Source organism: Brassica napus, chromosome A4 (genome assembly GCF_020379485.1).
Source record: "Brassica napus cultivar Da-Ae chromosome A4, Da-Ae, whole genome shotgun sequence".
Taxonomy (NCBI): domain Eukaryota; kingdom Viridiplantae; phylum Streptophyta; class Magnoliopsida; order Brassicales; family Brassicaceae; genus Brassica; species Brassica napus.
Window position 1 is genome coordinate 18,286,600 of NC_063437.1, and position 27,190 is coordinate 18,313,789.

The following is a 27,190-nucleotide window of genomic DNA, read 5'->3' on the forward strand; positions in this document are numbered from 1 at the left end:
GGTAGATCAAGGAAATACAAACAGAGATCATGTAAAAAAACAGTGGCTAATACGAAAACGTTGACAGCTAGTTTTATATTTATATACTGCTAACACATTATTTACTTGTTATTGGAAAAATAGACGGCTAATTTCATATTTACATTGCTAACACATATTTACTTGTTATTCTGATTAACTCTATGAAATATAAAAGTTGCATATCAATATAAAATTACGTACACGACTTAATATATTACATGATGGTTACATGTTAGTTATATGAAATTTAACTTCCAAATTAGAAATATCATCTGTAGATAATGTAAATAATTATGTATAAATTCATAATCGGCTAAAAATACATATCCTTTTAAATATATTATTATCTTCAACAAAATTAATATATTTATTTTAAAATTTTATTATCCGGTTAAAACTTTCAAAGATCAGATAAACATAATGTTAGCTATCAAAGAGAAATGTTAGATATGTAAAAATATTATTAGTTGGACAACAATTTTGTTAAACCAGTTACAATTTATATTAGTCGGACAATGGTTTTGACAATCTGATCGTGCATGTAAATAATTACGTTTTTATACATAATCGGGTAAAAAATACATGTCCTTTTAAGAATATATTATCTTCAACAAAACTAAAATGTATATTTTAAAAGTATTATTATCAGTTAAAACTTTCAAAGCTCAGCTAAAAGTAATGTTAGCTATCAATGAAAAATATTAGATATGTAAAATATAATATTAGTTGGACAACAATTTTGTTAAGCCAATTACAAAATATATTAGTTGGACAATAGTTTTAACAATCTGCTTGTGCATATGGTTCTCATTGTTTATCCAACTAAGCAAAATATTGTATTTTTAGTTGCGGATGATGTCTGTTTTGTAGAAGGTTACGAAAACGTTTAGCATGGATTCAAATAGTTTTTGGACTGAGATATTTTTGTAATTGTCGAGTCACTTGTAAATATTTTTTCTAATCTTTTGGTTCCACTTTATCATTTGGAGTTTTTACTTCGTCGGCGTCGGTGGCGCTGAGGATCTGCCTGAATGCAAAAGGTTTGTTGTACGGCATCACTCTAACACCGATAGGCTCATCAACGAGAGAGAAGAAACTCTCCAGGATCAGACAAGGTGGGCTTTCTGAGTTGTTATTCTCCATCTACAGCTCTGTTCTTTAGGTAGACGATTCGATCTCGGAACTATTCTATGTTCTAAACAGGTAAGAACAACGAGCGGAGAGAGAGTTTGGTACCCTCACTCTGATTCGTTCTTCACGAACGGCAAAAATTCTCTGCGGAATGAGAAGTTGTGGAGCTCAGTGTTCATCATCTTCCATTTGGTCTCAAGTTAGAAAATCTTGTGTTTGTCTTAGATTGGAAGTGTTTTTGAGAGGAAATAGGATGGGAGAAGAGAGATGTTGAGAGATCTTAAGAATTAGTGAAGATACGATGGAAGAAAGAGAAAAATTGCAATATAGAATCCATAAACATGGCAAGGGTTGTAATTTTGGACTGACAATTCCTGTAAAAAATCTTGTGATATCTTTTAGATAGCTTTTGTCTATGCACCTCGAATATGAAGTTATAGGGGTATCAGTGTCCTCCGAAATTGTCAATAGTGTCGAAAAGGTGGTCTCTTGGCAGTATGCAAAATAGCATAAAAATGGTTGGTAGACATCCTAATTTCTCAAAAATAAGAGCACAACTAAAAATGACTACAACAAATCTTTATTAACGAGTAAAAACTATTATTTAAAATATCATCATATAAATTTTATGTTCTAAATCTTAATCTTCAACCCTTAAACCCCACTCCATGAAACCAAACCATTATTTTTAATCAACTAATCACATGGATATATATATGTATTTAAATCTTTTAATAAAAACTATTCAATTTTTTTGCTAACATTTTTACAATCCAATTGAAATAATTGTGTATACACTAAATACGATATTTCAATTTTTTCGATACTAAATACGATATTTCAATTTTTTCGATTTGAAAAATGAAAAATGTCCATAAAACTAAAGCTTGTCATCTTAAAATTCTTGATCTTGAACTTCAGATATCATGTAATGATCGGTTATAGTCGTAGATGTTCTAAATAGTCAAAAATTTGTCTACGACCATATATATTAATCAATCAATTTTTTCTTTATTAAAAAATTATAGCAGAGAAATTTCTATATTATTAAATAATACTTATAAAAAGTATAATTCTAGAAAAAATATAGTTTTTTACAAAGATGCAATAAATTAATTTACAGCAAATAAATTTTATTCCAATCGCTCACTCAAATTTGAAAAAAAATCTCTTGGTCAGTACTATTAAAACATCATAACTTTTTATCTAGTTGCAAATAGTTTAGGTTGGACCATAACATTTATTTAACTTTCTATTTTTTCTCCTACAATTATCTTAGTTATTATTAAATAGATATCATATTTCACCTATTATTTTAATATAATAATATATCTAAAAATATATTCTTAAGTATCTTTTTCTAAGAGTGTATCTTAATAATATCTTTTAATACTTTTCGGAAACAATATATTTCTCTTAGTGAATGACTGATCAATGAGGATTCCAAAAATAAAAGGAGGATTCCGAAAATAAAAGAAGAACAAGTCTTGATTTGTATTTACGCGAGAGAAAGAAAGAGAGAAAACAAGTTTAAAAAAAAATTTACACCAAAAAAAAAACAACTCTTGAATTTTCAACCATCCTTTTCTTTTAAGTTTTCCCTCTAATTTCGTTTTATGTCTTTCTTTGCCATTAAATTTCTTATAAATATTTTTTTTTGGTCAACATAATATTTAAAGGGAAAAGGAAGTGTTCAGTTCAGAAAAACACTAGTCTTTCTAAATCAATGCTAGATTTACTGAAGCGTAGCCTAAACCAAGAAAGAAGATACAAAATGTAGTAAGAATCGGTAGTCACTAGTTTAGAGTTTATAGTCTTTTTCTTTTTTAATTAGTCTTTTTCTAATTTTAACTCCCTTTTTTCTTCCTAGTCAAAATCCTATATGTGATCAGTGCGGTTCTGTTATCATGTCTTATAAGCAAACAGAATGAGAAACGTTTTCTTGTATTCAATGTGCTAACACTGTCTTTGTACAAACGTTTTCTTTCTTGAAAACAATATTTTCCGAACCTAAATCCCCAAAGATTCTACAGAGATGTGCCATAACAACATAAAGTCTGAAGCAACAAGAACTCTTCAACCGAACCACCAGCTTGAATTACGTACAACAATAGAGAGTGAGTTATATAGAGACCAATGCATCTCTAAATCAAATGCAGCAACCTCATGATTATGACAAATCCATATCACTTCCATCTCTTTTTCGGTAGAACAGAAGATAGGCCGCTGAGCTTACGATCTCGGATTCGTGTACGGGTGAAACAAGACTGTCGTCGTAACAATACCACTCGTTGTCATCATCAATCATCTGCAAGAAACATATAATACATAGGTGTTAGATAAAAAAAGGACTCATCAGGAAGCACAAAAACAAATTAGATAGAAGTCAGCGACCTTAGCGTAGGCAGTGTAGTGGCCAAGACCAATCCCACCGTCATGGTTGCTCACTGCATACAGCTCATACAAGCATGACTCGCCTTTCTCCACGTACTTGCTCAAGTCTAGCTCGTCAACTGGGAAATCCACAAAGGTATCTATCTTCTTCACGAAGTATTTGCTAGTCTTGAACCGTTTTAACTGGAACACGAGAATCTCCGGCAGCTTCCACAGGTCAAGCTTCTTGTTAGCTTGCCTCTGCTCTTTGCATTGCGGACAAAGCCTGTGAAAGAATGGTCAAAAACTTAAGACCAGCTTATGCAAGTTCAAGGCGACGAGTGAGTGAGTGCTATTAGTTACCACATGTTGTCCGGTCCTAGAGGTTCTTCTGCTAAATATTCATCCAAACAAGAAAGCAGAGAGATTGACCAAGTAGGTGTTGAAGGCAAAGGTAAAGACAAGGACGTGAAGGGTTCATAGGTGTTTGCTGTTTCCCCACAAACTGGACAAACCAGACTTGACTTGCATTGCCCCTGACAAGATATCTCAAACGGTCAGATGAACATCCAATGGGAGAAACGGTAAGAGGATACTACTTACTTGGAAGACGTTAACAATGTCAGAGTCCTGATGCAGGCCAGTTAACAAGGCAAGAAGCAGTTCCTGAAGCAAAACATTATCATTAAACACAGGAACCAGCATTTGCTCAATTATGCATATTGATAGAGGAAACAAACTAACATGAGAATCGTGTTGATAGTGACCAGTAAACTGTGGAGCAGCTTTATCCACTTTCGTCTTGAAAACGCTCGGCACAACATAATTAGTCCCTGAAGACCATAACTCCGTCAACAGCTTACCAAACGCCTTAGAAAGCTCGCCCTGATGAGTGTGATCTCGCAAGAAGTATTCATGTATGGGAGGCGTGTGCGCCAAACACTGAATAGCGCTGTTCATGTAGCATGTGTTTCCCAAATTAACCAGTCCTGCTAAGCCTCGCTCATCAACTTCAAGAAGAATCTGCCAGCAAAGTCAAAGTCATCAGGAAATCAAATTTTGGCATGAGTGAGAGAGAGACTCTTTTGTGTCTAGATTACACTTACATCTTGGTTTGTGACAAGACCAGACTCTTCAAGGCTCTTGTTAGATAAAGGATCCAAGAATTGGCCTTTCCTCATATCGTAGTAATCCCTGATGTGAGCCTGCTTATATATAAACATAAATCATCAATGTGAAGTGATGACAAGACTTCAATCAAAAGAACACAACACAACACAACACACACCTTTTCTAGAGAGACTACTGTCTTAGCACAAACCATATCATAAAGCTCCCTTATAGAGGCCTCTTTTGGCAACCGTATATCACTAACTTCATTATGATCATCACCATCGTCATCTCTTGAATCTGACAGGTAAAGGTAGATGAAGGTTCTTGGTATTGGAGGACCTCCGCTATACCATTCAAGAAGAGTATTCCAAACTAGTTGAGTAACAAGAACGTAAGCTTTCTCTTTAGCCAGCGATGGTCTACCAAGATATGGATCAGTTTCGATGATGTCACTGTTATCGATAGGTCCAGGCCTCGGAGCTCCTCCTCCCAGAGGCGTATTAACGTACCTCCGCCAGCTTGCGTACCACCTGCAAATGCACAACGTTGAGTCAAACAAGAGTGTTGTTGTTTCTAAGCGGGAATCAAGATTTGGAAGTAAGGAAGACATTTTGGAGACGGCGAAGAAGGAGTCTGGTTCGTTAGAGTTGGTAGACAGCTCCGAGACGATGCGTTGCTCTTCATGGGGGAGACGAGAAGCGTTTTCATTTGTAGGAGGGATCGTCATCTTCGAAAGATGAGTTGTGAGGATCCGAGTATGTTACACGAGAGAAGAAAGAAGAAGTCTTGATTATTTTTCAGAAGAAAAGGATTTTCATTTGTATTTATATTTACGCGCGAGAGAGAGAGAAATACGAAGAAAGTAGAGCGAAAACTCTTGAATTTTCGTTTTTAATTTCTTATAAATATCTTTTAGTCAAGACATAATCCATAATCCATAATCCATCAAAAAAGCCCGTAAAGGACAGTTTCTAAACTCGAATTCGTTCATAGGCCCAACTCTAGTCAAAAACTAAGAGTAGAAATTTTATTTAAAAATTTAAAAAAACTAAATTATTCTTAATGAATAATACATTTAATCATATAGATAAATATTTTAACTTAATATTTTATCATGTAAAACTTCATTTTTCTAAATCCAAAATTATGTATTCTAAATCTTAATCTTTTGACCCTTAATTACTATTCCAAAAAAAATTAAACTATAATTCTTAATCAATTAATCATACAGACATATATGTATGTATTTAATTTTTTTTAATAAAGGCTATTTTATTAATTTTCGTGTGCTATTTTTATTCGAAACCAATTTAAATAGATTTATAGATTACATTCGATATAAATTCAGATACTAGGCTTGATTTCTTCAAATTCTTGAACTTGCATTTCAAATCTAAAAAAAAATCTCTTGATTTAGTTTTTTTAAAGGAAAAAATATCTTGAATATTCCATTGGTGAATAAAAAAAACGAAATTAGGTGTTTCTAGACTAGTGCTAGGTGTATTTTACTTAATTAACTAAGATTAAAAAAGAATATTCGAATGTACTACTGACAGATGATAGCTGTTAGGTACGCTACACGTATAAAACTAAAATAGGCAAGGGACACGACACCGATGGTCCGATCTCAAACCTGTGGTGACGTCTGAATCTCTCCCGGTACGTTACGTTCACTCTCTCTATTCCTCTATCCTCCACACTCTCTTCTTCATCTCCTTCTCTCTGTCAATCTAACGTAACATTGTGTAGAATCTCAAGTAATCATGGAGAGGCTAACGTCTCCTGCTCGTCTCATGATAGTCTCGGATCTTGATCACACCATGGTAAAAAAAAAACCACCATTTTTATAATAAAGGTTCTGTCTTTATTGATGGGTCATGTCCGTCTTGCTCCAGGTTGATCATCACGATCCTGAGAACCTCTCTTTGCTCAGATTCAACTCGCTATGGGAACACGCTTATCGCCATGACTCTCTTCTCGTCTTCTCAACCGGAAGATCACCGACTCTGTACAAAGAATTGAGAAAGGAGAAGCCTTTGCTGACCCCTGACGTTACCATCATGTCTGTGGGGACTGAGATTACTTATGGTAACTCCATGGCTCCTGATCATGGTTGGGTTGATGCCTTGAATCATAAATGGGACTTGGGGGTTGTTAAAGAAGAGACCGGCAAGTTCTCTGAGTTAACTCTTCAGGTACTTTAAGAAAGAAAAAAAGTTTGTATGTTGCAATCTACTTGTCAGTGGGACAATGACAAGAGTGTGGTTGGTTACTGTAGGCAGAGACTGAGCAGAGGCCACACAAGGTTAGCTTTTACGTTGACAAGAGTAAGGCTCAGGAAGTGGCCAAGGAGCTGTCACAGCGGTTGGAGAAACGTGGGGTAAGATTTGCTTTCATAATGCGTCAGTAGTAGCAATTGAATTTACCTTTCTTCTTAGCTCTGGGGCATTCGGTCCGGTTCGGTTTTGGAGGTTCTTTTGGTTCTAGAGGTGGTTCTAGAGGTTTAGGATCCAAAAGGATATTTAAAAATTTTGGTTCAGTTTTGATGTTATTTTGGTTTTCGGTTTGGGTAATAAAGTTGGGAACCGGCTAAGGTAATTTTGAATACTATTTGGTTTCGGTTTGTTTAGTTTTTTTTGGTTAATCCGGAATAACAAGTCAGGTTCTCCGGATTAAAAGTCAGGTTTTCTGATAAATTTTTAGATATTTTGGATAATTTTAAATATTTCGGATAAAAAGCATTATGATAATTTTTTTTTTAATATTTCAGTTTATAAATATTTTTTTTTTATTATTTGATTATTTTAAAACTAAATATTTTTAATATTTATAAACATATAAACTATATTATAGAAATTTAGATATCTATTCGGTTCGGTTCCTGATAATGTGCCCATGCCTAGTTTGAGATGATTGTGTGGGTGTTTTTGTTTCAGTTGGATGTCAAAATAATCTACAGCGGTGGAATGGATTTAGACATCTTACCACAAGGTGCTGGAAAGGGACAAGCGCTTGCATACCTCCTGAAGAAGCTCAAGAGCGAAGGAAAGCTCCCTGTGAACACTCTTGCCTGTGGAGACTCCGGGAACGATGCTGAGCTCTTTAGCATTCCCGATGTTTACGGCATCATGGTAAGCAATGCTCAAGAAGAGCTCTTGAAGTGGCACGCCGAGAACGCCAAAAACAATCCAAAGGTGATCCACGCGAAGGAGAGGTGTGCAGGTGGGATAATACAAGCCATTGGCGAGTTCAAGCTTGGTCCAAACCTTTCTCCGAGAGATGTCTCTGACTTCTTGGAGTGCAAGGTGGAGAATGCGAACCCTGGTCATGAGGTTGTGAAGTTTTTCTTGTTTTATGAGAGGTGGAGACGCGGTGAGGTTGAGAACTCGGAGGCGTATGCGGCGAGCCTCAAGGCTTCTTGTGTGAGTGTGTTAAACAGAGTTTTTGATAATGTGATTTGCAGTGTGATAAGTAGAGATTGGTTGTCTTTTGTTTTCAGCAACCTGGTGGTGTGTTTGTGCATCCGTCTGGTGCTGAGAAGTCTTTGGTAGATACTATTGATGAGCTAAGGAAGCACCATGGAGACAAACAAGGGAAGAAGTTTCGGGTTTGGGTTGATCAAGTCTTGGCTACAGAGACTGCTCCTGGGACATGGATGGTAAAGCTTGATAAGTGGGAGCAGAGTGGTAAGGCCTTATTACATCATCTATATAAGTCAAACCCCATGAGAATCTAACTCAACTATTTTGCAGGTGATGAACGCATAGGCTGCACAACAACTGTGAAATTCACAGCAAAGGTATGATGAGGTTGTGTAATGAGAGCAGCTTCTGGAGTTTTGTTGATGATTGTATGTATTGTGGAATGTGCAGGAAGGGGAAGGGTTGGTGTGGGAACATGTAGAGCAAACATGGTCGGAGGAATCAAAGTTGAAGGATGATAGCAGCTGGATCATCTGAATCACCCAATCTCTCTCCACAGATTAAATTCTATTTTCTTCTCTTTTGAATCTCTGCCATAAATTATTAAAACTTTGGCTTTAACACACGAGATCCAATAAAACATTGCCTTGTTAAAACTTGGTTCTTAATACTCATCTACATGATACATCTATTATCTATTTATCCAAGTAAACTCTGTTTTCTTGAACCCTTTAGGACCGTAATGGTTTCTGTTTCTTTTCCCACAAGCAACGCTATCTTCTTTCCACTAACAGCACAAACGTTTTGAGCATATCTCACTTTATGGATAGATTAAAACAAAAAATATTGGGGCCTAGAGATTTGTTTTATAGATAGGAAGAGTTCTATGAAGTTCAAAGAGTCCAACTAATCCTCTTGAAGTTAGGTTTATATCCCTGACTGGACTTGGAATCATATGACAATCCTCATAAAAGAAAATTATATATTCACATGATTGAAAGATATAGCTGAAGAAAACTCAGCTTAAGAGTTGATAAATGCGATATCAAATCTTTGTGGATTTGATCCTGTATTGCTAACAGTGCAATTTGTGTATCGGGTTAAAACATGAAGTATTTGAGGTTCCTAATAAAATCCTTATTTTCACACATAATATACATTTTTGTGTTAATTTCACCAAATATTTAAAATGGTGGGTAGTGGTCGGATTGATTTGTTTGATGGTGATGTTGCATAGGTCCATTGTCCAGGTTTCTTTTTAAAAAGAAAAGCCTTTGGAGGGAGGGGTTAACTACCACTAACACTAGGGTTTAATATAGTGCTGCTTCCAAGATAAAAGAAAATTATATGACATTTTCCTATTTCTTTAGAGCAGCAATATCCCTGAAACCCACATTGTGGTTTCTTAAAATTTTTTTTATCTTTTTTTGTCTAATAAAAAAAAAAGTTAAAAAGTGCATCAATCGCGGATCGCCACGTGTCGATGGGACATGCGAACGGTGCAAAGAACCAACAACAATCGATCTTTATCTCAAGCTTTTTGTGACCGGTTTTTATGTTTTTTGTGGGGCCTAAGGGTTAAAAACCCCTTTAGTATCCTGCATTGTTGATGCTCTTACACACAGAGACTGCAGTAAGTGTAGAGGGTAACATTTCAAGTTAGCTCGGATGGTTAAACTGCCAATGTCCTTCTTCAAAGCCAAAGAGAATATTAAATCACAAGTACTCACGACATTTTGTTGGTAGATAAGTCTACTTTTTAATGTTTTTCTCATTAACTTAAATAGCAAAAAAATAAGGGAAAGTGGAAGTACTCAACTTCCTACAAAACGGGAACGCATGCAAAGTGGAGAACTACGTCCTCTCTTATTGAATAACTAAAATGAAATACTTCTTCTTAGTCCACTTATCTCCTTGTAAGAGTCTTGGCTCTAGTTGACTTACGCAGGGACTATATCATCAAACTCTACTTCCTCTGCTCACATAAAACGAATTACATTAAACACATACGACGACATCGACATGCTGTAAAAACTCTTCATCAGCCAATAACTTGTCCAAAACGTGAGACCACAACGACGTATGAATCTCCGTGCTTCCTTTTTCAGTTCCCGGGTACGCAAGGATTTTACCATGGCCAGCAATTCCCGGTCCGCCTCGAACCGCAATCGGTTTCCCCCAACCGAAATCATTTCCGAACACATCGAACCGTGGGGACAGGGACGGACCTAGAAAAATATTTTATATGGGGCACAAAATATGTATATATAACTAATTTAAAATATGTTTACAAATTTTATTATATTACTATTGCTAAAGGTTTTTATAATATGTATGTTTTGAGAAACACAAATTATTTTAAAGATATATATTTTACATTTCTAATATATTTCATATAAGTAAATAATGGTAAACTGTAAATTTTTACCAATTAGTTGTATTTAACTATTATTGAATTATTTTTAATTAATCACAAAACAATACTCCATCCGTTTCAAAATAATGTATATTCTAGAGTTTTTATACTTATTAAGAAAATATGTACAATTTTGATAATAAATGCATTATTTTCCGTGTTTAGTTATTTCCTGTTATTTTTAACCAATCAAAATTAAGTAAACACAATTAATATTTTAAAATTTTACAATTTTCCATTATTATATACATTGAAAAGGTAAAATATGGATCTTTTAGAAACAATTTTTTTCTCTCTAAAACAGAATCATTCTGAAACGGATAGAGTATATTTCTTATTGTTTTTAATGTATTTTCTAATAAAAATAAAAAATAAAATATATTATTTTTGAAACAAGGTAGTATATAATAATAAATTTGAAATTGAGTATTGATATTTACAGAAAAAATCTGAACAAATTAGACATATATAACTAGTAGTTAAATAAAGTTTAAGAGACCAATAAATGGTAAAATTAAATATAAGAACATAATTAGACACATTAAATTTGGTAGTAACAAATAAATTGAATAAAAAATGGGAGAAAAGTATGGTCATACGTTACGTGAGAGTGTGTAGCATTCTTTGACTTAATTTAACCAAATAACCTAGACTTACATGCTCAAATTTATTTTACAGACAAAAATTATAAAATTTGTATGGGGCATGTGCCCCACCCTCCATGCAAGTAGATCCGCCCCTGCGTGGGGAGCCGGCAACAGTGAGCGAATTATTCACCACCAAACGGTTCGGTATTTTCGGATCCTTCACCCAGTCCTCAGCAAACCGTCTTAATTCTTCATTCGTCTGCGCCCCCACGGTTTTGTTTATTTGCAAAGCAGCCCAGCCCAGGCCATTACCAACCATGTCTCCCGCGGTTGTGGTGGTCGTCGCTAGTCCGACCATGTTTCCAAAACACTCTTTCTCGACCGGAGGGTTTAGCCTCTGTCTAATATCCATCGCCAACTTGCAATGAATCACTTCTTCCGGACCGAGACCACTGTTTCTGATTATCGACCGCCACGTGTGCCCCAACACGGCTTGAAACGACGAGACATTATCGGAACCACCAACCTCGCCGTTGGCTTTAGCTTTAAGCTCAGAGACGTGTCTACTCGTGAACCGAAAGATCTTCTTTTGTAACGTTGAAGCAGCAACAAGCCCATGTGATGGTGATGGTGATGGGACCGTCTCTGAGATGGGGACTCGAACCGGATAACCAATCCCGCCGAGAAACCATCCACAGAGTGACAAGGGAGGAAACTCTTTCCGGCCGGTAGAGAAAATCTCCGTCCAGGTTTTGAAAAAACTCCAGACCGAAGCTCCGTCTGTAACGAGATGGTTATAACCAAACCCGATGATAACTCCGTCTTTTAACTCCGTTACTTGGAACGCAAGCAACGGCTTCGAAACCCCTTCCCAGCTTTTAACTCCGTTCGCTGGAAAAAACTCGCTCCAGTAATCATTGTCCGGTCTTAAGACATCACTCACCGAGACAGTCACGGCCGCTGCGTGCACGAATCTGACTCCCGAGCCATCGCAATCTATGAAAAACGACGCCGTTTCGTCGTCTTCGTTGTGGGTCTTGACTAGACGTCCCGCGTATGGATAGAATATCTTCAATGCGGCTGAAAGAGAAGACTTCAGCTGAGAGATCATGTGGGTCTCCGGGTCGGGTTTAGGAAAGATGAGAGCTCTTTGAGCGTATTCGGTTCGAAGGAAGGAGAGGTCCCATGGAGTGAGATGGATCGTCTTAGCCCGGTCCGATCCATCCTCGTAGCTCTCTGGTCGAACAATGGTGTCAGAGATTACTACGATATCTACCATTATCTTCTTCTTTTTCTTTTTATTTACACCAATGGATGGGAGTAGTATGATAGACTGCGAGGGATCTGCGAACTATTTATATTAATCTAATTTCATCATTTTTTTCTTTACAAAACACAAGGAAATTTTGTTTTTGCAAAAGTTCACATGGGTCATTCCACCCTCGTTGTATGCTAGCTCCGCCACTGATACTAGATAACAGATAATCCGATCTCACCAATCACTACAAACCACGTTGTCTAACGATATTATTCGATCTCACTTATTGGTATTTCCACTAGTATATCAAAATGAAGGAAAAATTATATATATATATATATATATAAAAATTATCTTCAATCTTATATATTAAAACAGAAGTCACAACCTTGATTCATGTGTGAATTTTTTAAAAATGGACCTAATGTATTTATTCATAAAAAAATCATATTTCATTTAATCTCTAATTTTATCATTTAAATTTTGGGCTTACCAGAAAATTTTATTGAGCTATCAATAATTGGATTTAAACAATAGACGATCCATTGGATTTATGTATAAATTAGATATATATAATTTAATGTTGTAATAATATATCTCCATATGTTAATTATTTAAATATTCATCGATGTTAACTTTTAAAATTATAATTTTTTTTAAAAAAATATCATATTATCTAACAATGATTAATCTTTACTGCGTTAAACCAATGAAAATAAATTTTAAACTATATAGTTTATTTTAAAAATTAAACAAAAACTAAATGTTTGATTATTTACTCGATAGTATAAATCTATGAAGCAAAAATTTTAATTTTTTAAAGATTTTCTAAATTTGTGAAATGTTACAATATCTTTGAATATGACAATAAATAATATTTTACTAATCTTTATATATATAGTTACGATTTTAATAATAAAATAATAATCCGAAAAAAAAAAAAATATATATATATATAGAAGAAGATACAAATATATATGAAAATTTAAAATAATATATTCAATGAAAATAATATACCGTAAACTTATTATGTTTAAAAAAGTGATAGGCACATATATATTATAATATATACCAATTTATAATTGAAAATAAAATTTTTATATAAAAATAATTGAAAACAAAAACTCGCGCGGTTGCGCGGATCGAGATCTAGTAGTACATTATTTTGAAGGAAAAAATGATTATATGAATAGTGTTACATCATATTTGAAAAAACATGATTATTTTGATGGTACTGAATCTTTTTTTATATAAAATTTTGACAAAACTTTGTTTTATACATAAACAGAATTACTATACAAAACATTATAAAACTTTTAATTTAATATGTATATTATGATTAAAATTTAAAACCTAATTATTAAAGATTATAATTCAATGATGCACTATATAAAATAAAAACATAAAAACATTAAGAATAGATAACTATTACCAAAAATAAATAAATAAACACAAACAAACTTAATAAAAAATTGAACAATTCTTGAAAAACGGTATTGTTTAAATAGAACTCTACTAATGTTTTTTTTACGTGGTTATGTAATTTTACTAATGTAATAAAATTTATTTGTAGTAAAGTTAAATTTTAGTTAAAACTTCAAAACAAGTGAGTATAATTTTAAATCTTATTAAATAAAGGTGTTGTTAGAAATAAAAAAAATTAGATATGAATATATTAAAAAAATTAAATAATTTTACTTTATTTTGAAAGAAAAAAATAAGTAAAACATTGGAGATAATCTAATACTACAAACTACCATGTAACGAGACTGGCAAGTTCTCTGAGTTAACAAAGAACATAGAAAGGAGAAACCTTTGTTAACCCCTGATGTTACTATTATGTCTGTCAGGACAGATATTACTTATGGTAACTCCATGGCTCCTAATGGTTGAGTGGATAACTTGAGCAATAAATGGGACTTGGGAGTTGTCAAGAAAGAGACTGACAAGTTCTCTGAGTTAACTCTTCAGGAGCTTCAACAAAAAAAGTCTATTATCTTGCAATCTACTTGTCAATGGTGCAATGACAAGAGTGTGGTTACTGTAGGCAGAGAGTGAGCAGAGGCCTCACAAGGTTAGCTTTTACGTTGACAAGAATAAGGCTCAAGAAGTGACCAAGGAGACAGCGGTTGGAGAAAACGTGGGGGTGAGATTTGCTTTGCTAATTCAATGTTCAAGAAATTACTAGACATTTATTAGACAATTTATAGGAAATTATTGATTGGAAGCATCTAGACCCATTTTTTAAACTTCTAGCTGTTTTAGAAAAAAATGTTTAAAAATATATCGTTTCGTTTAGGTTCGATGTGCTTCATAGGCACAGCTTAGACTGGTCGATTTTTAGAACACTAATGCTAGGTCTGGGCGTTCGGGGTACCTGTTGGCATTCGGGTCGAATTTTTTAGATTTTCGAGTTTTCGGGTTTACGCTTGTAGGTCCCATACTAAAATTTTATTAATACGGATCGGGTTTGGATAATAACACTTCGGGTTCCATTCAAAATTTTATTGCGTCTTAAAACCCATAAAGTAATCATATATCATACAAATTTGGGTTATATCAGTTCGGTTCAAATATAACCGAAGTAAAAAACAAAAAAATTGAAGCAAAACATAAAGAAAAACATCTAAATTAAAAAAAAATTAATCTATCACACATAAAATTGATAAAATAACAATAAAATGTTAATTCAAGCATGAAAACAAACATTCGATCCGATTGGTGACATGTAGTATTAGCTTTGAGTTACAAAAAAATGTATAGTTTGATGTAACTTGCAGTAAAAATTATGTGGTGAAAACTGTAGATTTATGCAGTAGGTTTGCTATATAAATTTGAGTTAATATATTTTGAAATAATTGACTGGTAACATTTTTGATGTATAAATTGCAGTATGTATAATTTTTTTTAAAAATCTAAATATCATAAATAATAACATCTATTATATATTTAATTAAATAATTAGAAAACTAAATATAATTTAAAAATTAAGAACATATATTAAAAACAAATTAATAATTAAAATTAACAAATAAAATCATAGGATATAACATTTTAATCATCAACCAAAATTAAAAATATAAAAACAATTTGGATTATCTAACTAGAGTTTTTTGTTTTGTAAAAAACTAACTAAAGTGAAAAATAATTAGAAAGTCTTTGGCTAACAAGTAGGTAATTTATTAAAATACTGTATTAATTAGTAACAAGTAAACGTACACTATGTGCTCATGTATTATAATTTTTTAATTTGTTAAAAAAAATAAAAAAGGGACGTGGGGTAGTTAATAGAAAACCAAAAAATTATTTAACTCAAGTCTTAATACATGAGAATTTTGTTGATGTTGATTTAAGATTTGATTTATCATTTTTACAAAGGATATAACTCAAACTAGTAACTCAAGAATAATACATTATAACTTAAACCTAACATCAAAAACTCAAAACTAATTCATGACTGGTGACATTTTTGATTTTTCAGCATAACTCAAACTAAATCAACTCTAATACATGTTACCAATCAAAGCCATTATTTGTAAACAATATGTATTGCCTTAAAGAGAGTAGACTTTTTATTTCAATGAGCGAATTATAAAATACTTACTTATAACTAATTGTGTACTTAAATTATTTATTAAAATTTTAATATTTATTATTATATATCATATTACCACAAATATTGACTTTAATAATTGAAATACTTATATATATTTCAAAATATTTATATTAACTATTAGTTTCGGATTTTTTGGGTTACCCGTTCGGATTCGGTTAATAACACTTCGGGTTCGGATATTTTTTGTACCATCCTACAAGACCCAAACTTTACAGTTCGGGTCGAATAACAGGTTTTTCAGTTCGGGTTCAGTTCGGATTTCGGGTTCCGGATTTTATGCCCATGCCTAACTAATGCTATAGTAGCAACTGAATTTAACATTCTTCTTGAGATGATTGTGTGTGGTGTTTGTTTCAGTTTAGCATTCATGATGTTTATGGCTCATGTTGAAAATGCGAAAGACAACCCTAAGGTGATCCATGCAAAGGAGAGGTGTGCAGGTGGGATTATACAAGCCATTGGTGAGTTCAAGCTTGGTCCAAACCTTTCTGTAAGAGATGTCTCTGACTTCCTGGCGTGTAAGGTGGAGAATGTGAACCCTGGTCATGAGGTTGTGAAAGGTGGAGACTACTCCTGGAACATGGATAGTAAAGCTTGATAAGTGGGAGCAGAGTGGTAAGGTGATGAGAATCTAACTCCACTTTCTCTTGCATCAGTTTTATAAACTCAAAACCAATGAGAATCTAACTCCACTTTCTCTTGCAGGTGATGAATGCATAGGCTGCACAAGAACTGTAAAATTCACCGCAAAGGTATGAGATTGTGTAATAAGAGTAGCTCCTAATGTTTTGTTGATGATTGTATATATGCAGGAAGGGGAAGGGTTGGTGTGGGAACATGTAGAGCAAACTTGGTCGGAGGAATCAAAGTTGAAGGATGATAGCAGCTGGATCATCTGAATCACCCAATCTCTCTCCACAGATTAAGACTTCTTTATCCTTCTTCTCTTATGAATATCCGCCATAAATCATTGGAGCTTCGGCTTGAATACACAATGACCCAATAAAACATTGCCATGATAAAACTTGGGTCTCAAAACCCTTATATATCTGTCTAAGTTAACTCTGTTTAAAAAAAAAAAAAAAAAAAAAAAAAGTTAACTCTGTTTTCTTTAACCGTTTTGGACGGTTATGGTTTCTGTTTTTTTTTTCCATGCACAAGCAACACTATCTTCTTTCCACTAACAGCACAAACGTTTTGAGCATATATCACCTTATGAATAGGAGTTAGAGATTTGTTTTATAAATGGGAAGAGTTATGAAGGTCTAAGTGTCTTCCTAATCAAATTTTGACTTAGGTTTATATTCCTAACTGGACTTGGAACCATATGATAATCCTTATAAAAAATCATTCCCGATAAAATAACTCTGCGTAAGAGTTGTTTATGCGAACAAAAAGTGCAAAGCATAAGATCAAAAGATTGCGTGTGTGGTAAGTAATTATTGATTCTAGAAATATTATTTGAAGTAGCACTGTATATGATTCAATCTACGTGCGCATAGATATCTGCAAAAGCACAACACTTGAAGTAGTACATAACCTCGAATCGTATAAGGTAGGTTAATCCAAAAAATTCATTTTTTAACACCTGTTAATCCAAACAATTAGAACTCGTAATTAGGGTTTTTTACATCGTTATATGTCTTTACATGTTTTAGTAGTAGTACAAAGTTCACCTACCATTTATTTTCCAAGCCGTCTGCTCCACTTCCACGCCTTTATTAGTTTGTTGTTTTTTCATGTTTCAGCTTATAATCGAATAAAATAAAGACAGTTATATATTAGTTGGAAAAGAAAAGTGTTATTAATGAAGATGAATACCATCGTCTCAATACTTTTCTTCATCACAATGCTTCTTCCCCTTTCTTCGAAATTTCGATCATCTCGCCACCATATCCTACAATTGCTAACTTCTTGATTAACACATAATTTTAGAAAGAATATGGAGAGCTCAATAGGGTTCATGACGGTCTTTTTCGTCTCTGGAAGCGTGGTGCTCCTTGCGGCTCAACTACACAAGCGTCTCTTGTCCTGTTACATGCAGAAGCTTGAACTTCAGTTTGGTACTAAAAAACTTATCTCCCATGTTTTGAGTCCATGCATGTTCGTGTTTTAGTTCCTGGTTCGAATTTCTGATCTTATTTACAAAAAAAAACATGTGTAGATTTGAAGAATAAGGAGAAGAGCAAGAAGAAGAAGGATAAAAAGGTAAGTTTCGCAGAGGATGTGACGGAGCCATCAGGGAACAACGAAGAGTATCGCCGGAAAAATAAGAAATCAAAATCGGAGGATGGAGGAAGAAGCAGAAGAAACTCACGAAACAGTGAATTTGTGTAATAAGTCAACTCTCATTCAACACAAACCTTTTTAATTATTAAGTACTCAACTAATTTTTTCTAAAATAGTTTCTCTTAATTATTGTTTTTAGTTTCTCAGATCCTTTTTGTTTTGTTTAATCTCGTAAATATTAGTTACACACCGCTCTTCCCAAAATTAGGCGGTAAACCGGACCACATACGTATCCCATGTTCTTATTTATGTCAATTGACGCAGAAGATGTTAATGTTCTGATTATCAGCTACCGTATTTATTAGGACCAGACAAAAATTCAAGATTAACGTATTAATTAGGACCAGCCAGAATTTCAAGAGTAGGACCAGTAATGATTTTAACAAAACAATTGCGGTTTCACAAAGGCCCAATCTGGTTACGGACTTCTACAAGCCAATCACTATACTGCTTACTGCTTAGGGGGGCCTTTTCTTTTGTTTGCTCCTCGCATTTTCGTTTGTCTTTATTTTGTTGACCTTTTTCCTTTAAAATTTTTCCATTTTTCTTATAATTTATATACTGATTTGACATTTAAAACATGAAATTTTGGACGTAATTTTGTAAATGGCAATATGAAGAACTGAAATTGGTAAAAAGTGATAATGCAAAGATTGAGGTTGAACTATGGAATTTGATCGATCACAAGAAAAACTCAGAAAAGAAGGAAGACTAGAAACATGGTAAAGTTACACCATATTCAGAGAAAAATATACAATGGTGTATCCAGCTACTTAGCTGATCGTTTTCCTAATAAGATAGACAATGATTATTTCGTAAGAAAAACAAAAGAAAAAAAAATTATTTAAGAAAAAAACGAGAATCAGAAAATAAATGTCTTGTCAATCTTTAATTTTGTAAGAATCAAGTTAATGATACTGTATTATAATTCCACGATACCTAAATTCATCAATAGTGCCATTGTATAAGATCTTTTGATTATTTAAAAATGGCCATATATCTCGCATCTACCCGAAAAGCTTATGTACAATGCATTATTTTTCCAATTATTGTCTAATAAATGTTCTTTTCTCTAATATAAAAATTCTTAAAAATCATTTGACTTTTGCTTTTTGAAATATTCTAATTTCCACCTTCCCTTTTCCACTCCAATACGTTTTATAAAACAAAAAAAAATATAGACTTCAAAACCATGTGTTTATCAGTACATATATTGGCACTTAACCAAACCTAAAAGTAAAAGGATATGTTTTATTAAAAATTACTTAGAAGTGAAGAAGTCCTTCATGTCACGAGTCAGGAGCTCCTTGGCCATAATTTAATAACCAGAAAATGCAAATTACAAAAATGAATCCCAAAGTTGTTTCCTCTTTTATTTTATTGTTAGTTGAATATACTATTGTTTTCTCTTTATATAATGTTAGTGGACCGAGAACGGAGCTTCGAATCAAAGGAGAAAACCAACCACCACGACAGTGTCGGTTCGAAGGCGACGGAAAATCTAACGGCAAGTAAAACGTCGTCGTTTCAGATCATAAATAACGGCGAAAGCGAGATTATATCAATCATACATTAAAGACTTTTCACGCGATATTCCACCGCACGTACAAGAACCAAGCCCTACTCATTGACGTCAACGATAGCCTTTACGTTTCCATGAGGCCTCTTCTTTTTACATCTGTCTCACAAAAGATTTTGTTTATCAAGTAGATCGGTGTATGTGAGATGTTATTTCACAATCACGACATAGTTTTGCAGTAAACCTCAAGCATATGCATTGGTCTAACATCTTATTAACAACGATTCTTATTATAAAACATGACATAATGTTAGATCAAAAGCTTAAATCGATGGATATATTTCAACCAAAGACATCTTACCTTTCTTCACTGGTTTTATTTATGATTTATATATGTGACAACATTAATGTAGGAGTTAAAATTCATCTAGATAGATTTATTTCTAGAATCCCATCCTCAAAATTGTTGTCATTAGCTCAAAATGAATATACGACATTTGCAACCGAACTTCAGAAACCCTTTCAGGCTGTAATCTAAGTTCATACGGTCATTATATGTTTATAGAATGCTGATTCATTCAAAAACTAATTAAAAGAAAAGTATAATAACTTCTTTTTTTTTTGAAAATATATATACGGAAGAAGAATTACATAAGGGCAATTGTCAATAATAGCACATTTGAAGTTTATGTCTCAAAAATAGCATTAGGAGGAGAAAGTCACAAAAATGACATTCATTAAAGAGTAAAATATCCATAATACCCTTGGTTTAAAATTAAATAAACAAACAAAAATAAATAAAAAAAATAAAATGAAAATAAAAAAATGAAATTTTTTTTTTATAGATTCAGATTATATGTTTTCAGATTCGAAATTTTTATAGTTTTTTTTTTGAAATTTTTTTTTTTTGAATTTTTTTTTATTTTTTTTTCAATTTTTTTTTATAATTTAAAAATACTTTTTGAAACTGTTTTTAAAATTTTTATTTTTTATTTTAGTATTTATTTTTTATAAAATTTTAAACCCTAATTCCAAAACCCCACCCCTTAACTCTAAACCCTAAGGTTTGGATTAGTTAACCCAATGGTATAAATGTATATTTACCTTTTTAATGAAACCTATTTTTGTGATTTTGAGCCTTGAGTGCTACTTTGGGAACAAAACTTGGTTTGGTGCTATCCTAGTCTTTTTCTCATTACGTAATTCATATAAACTTTTGGCTTTTTTTCATGATATATTGAAAGAAAGCTTCACATTTAAAAATGCCTGAGATATAAATTCTTTTAAAGGATGATCTACAAATAAATATTTGGTATTCAAAAAAAAGATCTACAAATAAATATTTTTACCTAATAAATATTTATTGTAACATGCAGTAATCATCAATATATTTTTTTTTTTTTAATTTTGGACTAGCAAATAGGTGTTTGGTGATATAATAATATTGGTTCATGACATCTATGTTACGTTATATGAGTGAGAATAATGTAAACATATGTATTGGCATTTTGCTAAAGTTGTTGTAAGATAAAATACTGTAAAGAACCTACAAAATATATCCGCCAGGACTGCCACGAATCATGACATTTGTATCAATGAAGCTTAATTAGTAACGTATTATACAACTTAATAGTAACTTACATCTAATTATTATAGTTACAATAGTTTGAGTCGTACGTTACTACGTTCTGATTTGCAAGCTAAATGATTTTTTTATTTAAAGAAAATACAAAGATGGAAAGTTTTTACTTCAAGTGAAGTTCAGATACTGAACCGAGTTAGAAACCGACACGAAAGCTCGAAGACAGAGACATAGTGCTTGAGTTGTTGAACAGAAACAAGCAGCAGCCCTCTGTCTGAAGGAGAGGCTTCAAGCTAGGCATACATCTGAACAAAGTGGCACGTGTAGACCCCACTTTTTACTAGGGGTGGGCGTTCGGGTACCCGTTCGGGTTCGGGTCGGGTATTTCGGATTTTCGGGTATTTCGGTATAGAGGTCTAGAACCCGTTCGGGTATTTCTGTACTTCGGGTCGGGTTCGGGTATTTTTAGTTCGGATTCGGTTATTTCGGATCGGGTTCGGATATTTAGATTTTGAAAAAAAATATTAAAATTTTCATTTCTCAAGTTTATTGTATTTAAAAATATAACTTTTAGTTAACTAATTTTTTATTTTTAATAGATTGAATGGTTAATAGATTTGGACATAACATTTTAAAACTAAAAAGGTACTAATTTAGTTTTTTTTTTAAATTTTGGATAACTTTTTGTTAATTTTTGAAATAAAAAACTTGACATGCATTTTAAGTGAGTAGCAAATTATTTTTTCCGGAATTGTATGTATATCATATGAACTTAAATTATGTGTAGTATCAATATAAATATTTTATATAAAATGAGAGATATAAACTAGAAACATAAGGTTAGTTATACATATGTTCGGTTATCTTCGGATATCCATTCGGGTTCGGGTATTATCCGTTCGGGTTCGGGTATCCAATCTCTCCTTATTCAATACCCGTTCGGGTATTTTGCTACTTCGGTTCGGATTTCGGTTCGGTTTTTTCGGATCGGGTTCGGGTGCCACTTCGGATATCGGGTAAAGTGCCCACCCCTACTTTTTACCCATTAAAAATAAATAAATAAATAAGCAAAAAGACAACCACCCAAAAATACCAAAAAAAAAAGTTAAAAAGAAAGAAGAAACTTCACATCAGCTTCAGAGAATCTCTCTCTCCTCAACCCCTTCTTCTTTCTTCACATTGCCGACACTTCCTTCACCTCTCTCTCCACAAACGCCATGGACTTCTCCAATAGCTTCTCAAAGCTCCTTCTCCTCCTCATAGCCACCTCCATCGCCACCGCATTACCCGAAAACAAACCCACCTCGGGTCAAATAAACTCAAACTCAGTCCTCGTAGCTCTCCTCGACTCTCACTACACAGAGCTAGCCGAGCTAGTGGAGAAAGCTCTCCTCCTCCAAACCCTCGAAGAAGCAGTTGGTCGACACAACATCACAATCTTCGCACCACGCAACGATGCCTTGGAACGTAACCTCGACCCTCAATTCAAATCTTTCTTGCTCGAACCAAGAAACCTCAAATCGTTACAATCTCTCTTGATGTTCCACATTCTCCCTCGTCGTATATCTTCTCCTCAGTGGCCTTCTCTCTCTCATCACCACCGTACACTCTCCAACGACCATGTCCACCTCACCGTCGACACTACTCGCCGGTTAAAAGTAGACTCCGCTGAGATCATCCGTCCAGATGACGTCATTAGACCAGACGGCATCATCCATGGCATCGAGCGTCTTCTCATCCCTCGTTCTGTTCAAGAAGACTTCAACCGCCGCCGTAGTCTCCGTTCAATCTCCGCCGTTTTACCAGAAGGAGCTCCGGAGGTTGATCCAAGAACCCACCGTCTCAAGAAACCAGCTCCAGTCCCCGCCGGAGCCCCTCCAGTCCTCCCAGTCTACGACGCCATGTCACCAGGTCAGTGCGGTGGCACCGCCGTGCCCCCCCCCCATATTTTAAAAGTTTAATTAAGAGCTCGAGTTTTTTTAGATATACGTATTTTTTTTATTTTTTTAAATTAATAAAAATGTCCAAATATTTTAATAAATATATTTTTTGTTTCAACATAAATTTTCTAAATTTTACTTTTAAATTTTAAATTTTTTTATTAAAAGTTAAATAAATATTAATTTTGAGAATCCTAATTTTTAACCTGCGTATAAAATTATTGAACCGGTTCTGTACCAGGTCCTTCTCTTGCTCCGGCTCCAGCTCCTGGACCAGGAGGTCCACGTCACCACTTCAACGGCGAGGCTCAAGTCAAAGACTTCATCCACACTCTCTTGCATTACGGTGGCTACAACGAGATGGCTGACATTCTCGTCAACTTAACTTCCCTAGCCACCGAGATGGGTCGTCTCGTCTCGGAAGGTTACGTTTTAACAGTCTTGGCTCCTAACGACGAGGCCATGGCTAAGCTCACAACGGATCAGTTGAGCGAGCCAGGTGCTCCTGAACAGATTGTTTATTACCATATCATACCAGAGTATCAGACAGAAGAGAGTATGTACAACGCAGTACGAAGATTCGGGAAGGTGAAGTATGATTCATTGAGATTCCCACACAAAGTGTTGGCTCAAGAAGCTGATGGTTCTGTTAAGTTCGGACACGGTGAAGGCTCAGCTTATTTGTTCGACCCTGATATCTACACCGACGGTCGGATATCAGTTCAGGGTATTGATGGTGTCTTGTTTCCGATGAAGGAGACACCGGCAACGGAGATTAAACCAGCTGCTCCGGTCGTTAAGAAAGTTGCTAAATCAAGAAGAGGTAAAATAAAAACTTTTTAAGTCTTTATTACTTTTCTTTTACATTTAGTTTTAGATTGTGATTGCTCCTGTCCTTAAGTACTTGATTTTGACGTCTAAACTAGAATTACATCATTTTTTGTGTCATAGATTGTCAGAAATCTTGTTTCTATAATTTTGTGTAGGGTGAAACATTAGTTAAATAGTTTAAGCAGCCTTGAGTTTGGTCGGTAAATGAGAGTAGAAGTAAACATGTGGAATTTGGAATAAAGCAGAGACGTGTAAGGGCATGGAGACAAAACTCTATTAACAAACTTTGTTCTTTTAGTTCACATATTAGCTTCTTCTTTTCTATAACCCACCGACGAATAATACCATAATAACCATTAAATTATTGGAAAATGTTTTTTTTGTTCTTTCTATAAGACTAGCTGGCAGGCACAATTGGTCGTTAATGACAGCTTGTTTTAATTTTTACTAAACCCCAAACCAAACCCTTTTGTCCTTATTTTGAGTTGGTTTCCAATCATATATTCATTGCACTAATCATTTACAACAAAAAGTGACTGATTATGTGATAATCTATGCAGGTAAATTGATGGAGATAGCTTGTAGAATGATGGGATCACGGTTCATCCCGTGTTAATGATTTTACACGTTATTATCACAATAAAACCAGAGCTTCCAAATTCTTGGTTCTGTGTAATCATTTGGAAAAGAAAAAAGAGAAAAAAAATGAATATGTAAATGATGTGATTTTTGGTTCGTTGCGGTTTGCATGCTCTACTGTAATTTTTTTATATTCAAAATATATATATGAATACGTGGACAGTAGGTTCTGATGAAGTTTGTTATTTGGGGTGCGTGAAAAAGATGGTAGGAGTTAGAGAATTCAATGTAATACAAATTACTATACAACTATATGAACAGCTATATGGAATAATAAAGGAATGATCGGTTTGTGTGCTTATTTATTACATTCTCTTCTTTCAATTGATGCATTATTGCTATCATTTTGTATAATACTACTAAGTAAAGTATAAAATATAAAATCTGGCAAATAATTTAATGTGTGATTGGCATATATAGGGGTGGGCATTTTACCCGAAATCCGAAGTGGCACCCGAACCCGATCCGAAAAACCCGAACCGAAATCCAAACCGAAGTAGCAAAATATCCGAACGGGTATTGAATTAGGAGAGATTGGATATCCGAACCCGAACGGGTAATATCCGAACCCGAATGAATATGCGAAAATAACCGAACATATGATAATCTAAACTATTAAAACAGAAGTACAAAAAAGAAATAACCCTTAATTTTCCTCAATATTTACCACTCAATGCCATTGGCATTAAACTCAACGTTTTTCCTTATTCTTATAAATCAATAGAATTGTGTTCGTGATTACTTAACCACAAAATGTCAAACCAATTGTCAACCCCACGTATCTTTGTTAATTATATTCAATATCATACAATTATTTCCTGGAATCGTACAATTATACTATAACAAAGATGGGACATTAGTTCATCTTCCTCTTCCTCTGCTTAATCAAATGAGTCTACAGAGACACTTCTACTTAGCTTTTCATCATTTTATTAGAACCAAAATTCCACCTTGATAATACCTTTGTTAAGCTTGGTCTGCAGAAGCAAAACCACCATATTATATAGTTGTACGTCCATGTCATTGCCAAGTTAATAACGCCTGCAAAGTGACAATATTTTGATCATAAGTTATATCAAAATAAATCTATATTCTATCATTCAATATCCAATCAAAGATAATAATATTATCGTTTGAATTATTTAATTCAAAATCAAACGACATCTTTCTAAATATTTCAACAATATTTTTATTGTTAAAAGTATATCTATATTTAATCATTCTCCATAATAATTAAGATATCAATCAACTAATAGAATATTCTTTTTTTAAGTATAATCTTGATCATCACGTCAAATATTTAACCATTAAATACCTAAATTCGTTCTTATCTTGCATATCACGTGAAATATCTACTTTTTAAATACTTAAATTCCTGTAATGTCGTTAACTTGATAACAACAAAATCAGTTTTGGAATCAAATCGAATAGTATATTCGCTTTCAATGCTAAAAAATCATGGCTACCTAAATCTGAAATCATTATATGGTGAATACCCTACACTTTACAAACTATCTATATATACAGCTATCCCAATCACGTGAAACACACATCAGTCTCTGCAAATACTCCAAAAATGTCTATGACTACTTTTCATTCTGTCACAAAACTCAGACCTTTCAAGAATAAGTGGCGAGTTCAAGTTAAGTGTTTACATTCTTAGAGGCAGAACACAGCTTTTAGAGACAGCTTTGAGATGGTTTTAGCAGATTAATGGGTAAATAATTTTTTATACATGTTTGTTAAAATTTAACAGGTTACTGCTTTAACAAACTAAACTAATAACATCATTTTTTTGAAGGGAAACAAAATCCAAGCCTCTTGCAAAAAAATACATAATACAAATTTTTATTCATATAAATTATAAAACGGCTCAACATAATGGGCTTTGATTGCTGTTTAAAGATCACGGGTGTGCGGATCAAAAAGACGTAAAAGGGTTACGTGTTTCTATTTTTTTCCCAGAAAAAAGTGTAAATGGGCTTCGATTACTGTTTAAAGTCCACTATAATTTGGGTTAAATATTATAATTGCTAGAGCTATCTAATCTAAAAAATGTGGGTTTGGTTACTTTACCAATTTATATTCTTGCTGTCAATATTGTTTTCCTGAGATTTTTTTGAACTAAAAAAATATTAATTTTAAATACTGAGTTAGTAATCAAAAACAATTTTCTATAATTTTTTTAAACAGCCAAAATCTACACTAAACCTTCTAATATTTTACACTGTAATTTTTTTCTTACCAATTTAAATGCAAAAAAATATAATCTAAAAATAAACACAAAACAAAATGTACACCATATACCAATGTCAGAACTAACTAACCTATGAAAAAATATCAATAATTTTACAACAAACCAAAACAGTTGAATTACGGACAACATACATCCGCGCGGACGCGCGGGTCAAAATCTAGTTAATCTTATATTTATAGTTTACATCTTTCATTTT

General features: G+C 33.5%; 4 protein-coding genes and 1 long non-coding RNA gene across 8 annotated transcripts; 2 read left to right on the forward strand and 3 right to left on the reverse strand.

The window, feature by feature from the left end:
• Positions 1–3,087: 3,087 nt before the first annotated feature.
• Positions 3,088–5,928, reverse strand: LOC106363049 (ubiquitin carboxyl-terminal hydrolase 10). The gene is made up of 8 exons (XM_022718303.2): positions 5,247–5,928; positions 4,814–5,168; positions 4,632–4,730; positions 4,270–4,548; positions 4,129–4,191; positions 3,889–4,061; positions 3,547–3,811; positions 3,088–3,460 (listed from the first exon to the last, which is right to left on the reverse strand). The coding sequence occupies exons 1-8, from the start codon at positions 5,363–5,365 to the stop codon at positions 3,323–3,325; spliced, it is 1,491 nt and encodes a 496-aa protein (XP_022574024.2). The 5' UTR covers positions 5,366–5,928; the 3' UTR covers positions 3,088–3,322.
• Positions 5,929–6,181: 253 nt separating this feature from the next.
• LOC106366954 (probable sucrose-phosphatase 2) lies at positions 6,182–16,872 on the forward strand. Of its 3 annotated transcripts, XM_048778499.1 has the most exons (9): positions 6,186–6,297; positions 6,388–6,461; positions 6,534–6,833; positions 6,917–7,018; positions 7,575–8,060; positions 8,138–8,324; positions 8,391–8,437; positions 8,511–8,619; positions 8,660–8,790. In XM_048778499.1, exons 2-8 carry the CDS (start codon positions 6,402–6,404, stop codon positions 8,595–8,597), a joined length of 1,269 nt encoding a protein of 422 aa, XP_048634456.1. In that variant the 5' UTR covers positions 6,186–6,297; positions 6,388–6,401; the 3' UTR covers positions 8,598–8,619; positions 8,660–8,790. The 3 variants fall into 3 exon arrangements, with proteins under 3 accessions (XP_048634458.1, XP_048634457.1, XP_048634456.1); XM_048778501.1 differs by lacking the exons at positions 8,391–8,437; positions 8,511–8,619; positions 8,660–8,790 and adding exons at positions 16,643–16,689; positions 16,750–16,872 and having other exon boundaries at positions 6,182–6,297; XM_048778500.1 differs by having other exon boundaries at positions 6,185–6,297; positions 8,511–8,790.
• On the reverse strand, positions 9,808–12,472 carry LOC106364147 (uncharacterized acetyltransferase At3g50280-like). 2 transcript variants are annotated; one of them, XM_048778498.1, is made up of 2 exons: positions 11,227–12,472; positions 9,808–10,277 (listed from the first exon to the last, which is right to left on the reverse strand). In XM_048778498.1, exons 1-2 carry the CDS (start codon positions 12,340–12,342, stop codon positions 10,059–10,061), a joined length of 1,335 nt encoding a protein of 444 aa, XP_048634455.1. In that variant the 5' UTR covers positions 12,343–12,472; the 3' UTR covers positions 9,808–10,058. The 2 variants fall into 2 exon arrangements, with proteins under 2 accessions (XP_048634455.1, XP_048634454.1); XM_048778497.1 differs by having other exon boundaries at positions 9,808–10,269; positions 11,219–12,472.
• Positions 16,873–17,412: 540 nt separating the features above from the next.
• On the reverse strand, positions 17,413–17,736 carry LOC125608312. Its single transcript, XR_007339252.1, has 2 exons — positions 17,618–17,736; positions 17,413–17,525 (listed from the first exon to the last, which is right to left on the reverse strand). It is a non-coding gene; the product is annotated as an uncharacterized LOC125608312 (long non-coding RNA).
• A 4,690-nt stretch (positions 17,737–22,426) lies between these two features.
• On the forward strand, positions 22,427–25,038 carry LOC106366952 (fasciclin-like arabinogalactan protein 16). Its single transcript, XM_013806633.3, has 3 exons — positions 22,427–23,238; positions 23,509–24,090; positions 24,659–25,038. Exons 1-3 carry the CDS (start codon positions 22,545–22,547, stop codon positions 24,712–24,714), a joined length of 1,332 nt encoding a protein of 443 aa, XP_013662087.2. The 5' UTR covers positions 22,427–22,544; the 3' UTR covers positions 24,715–25,038.
• Positions 25,039–27,190: the final 2,152 nt, after the last annotated feature.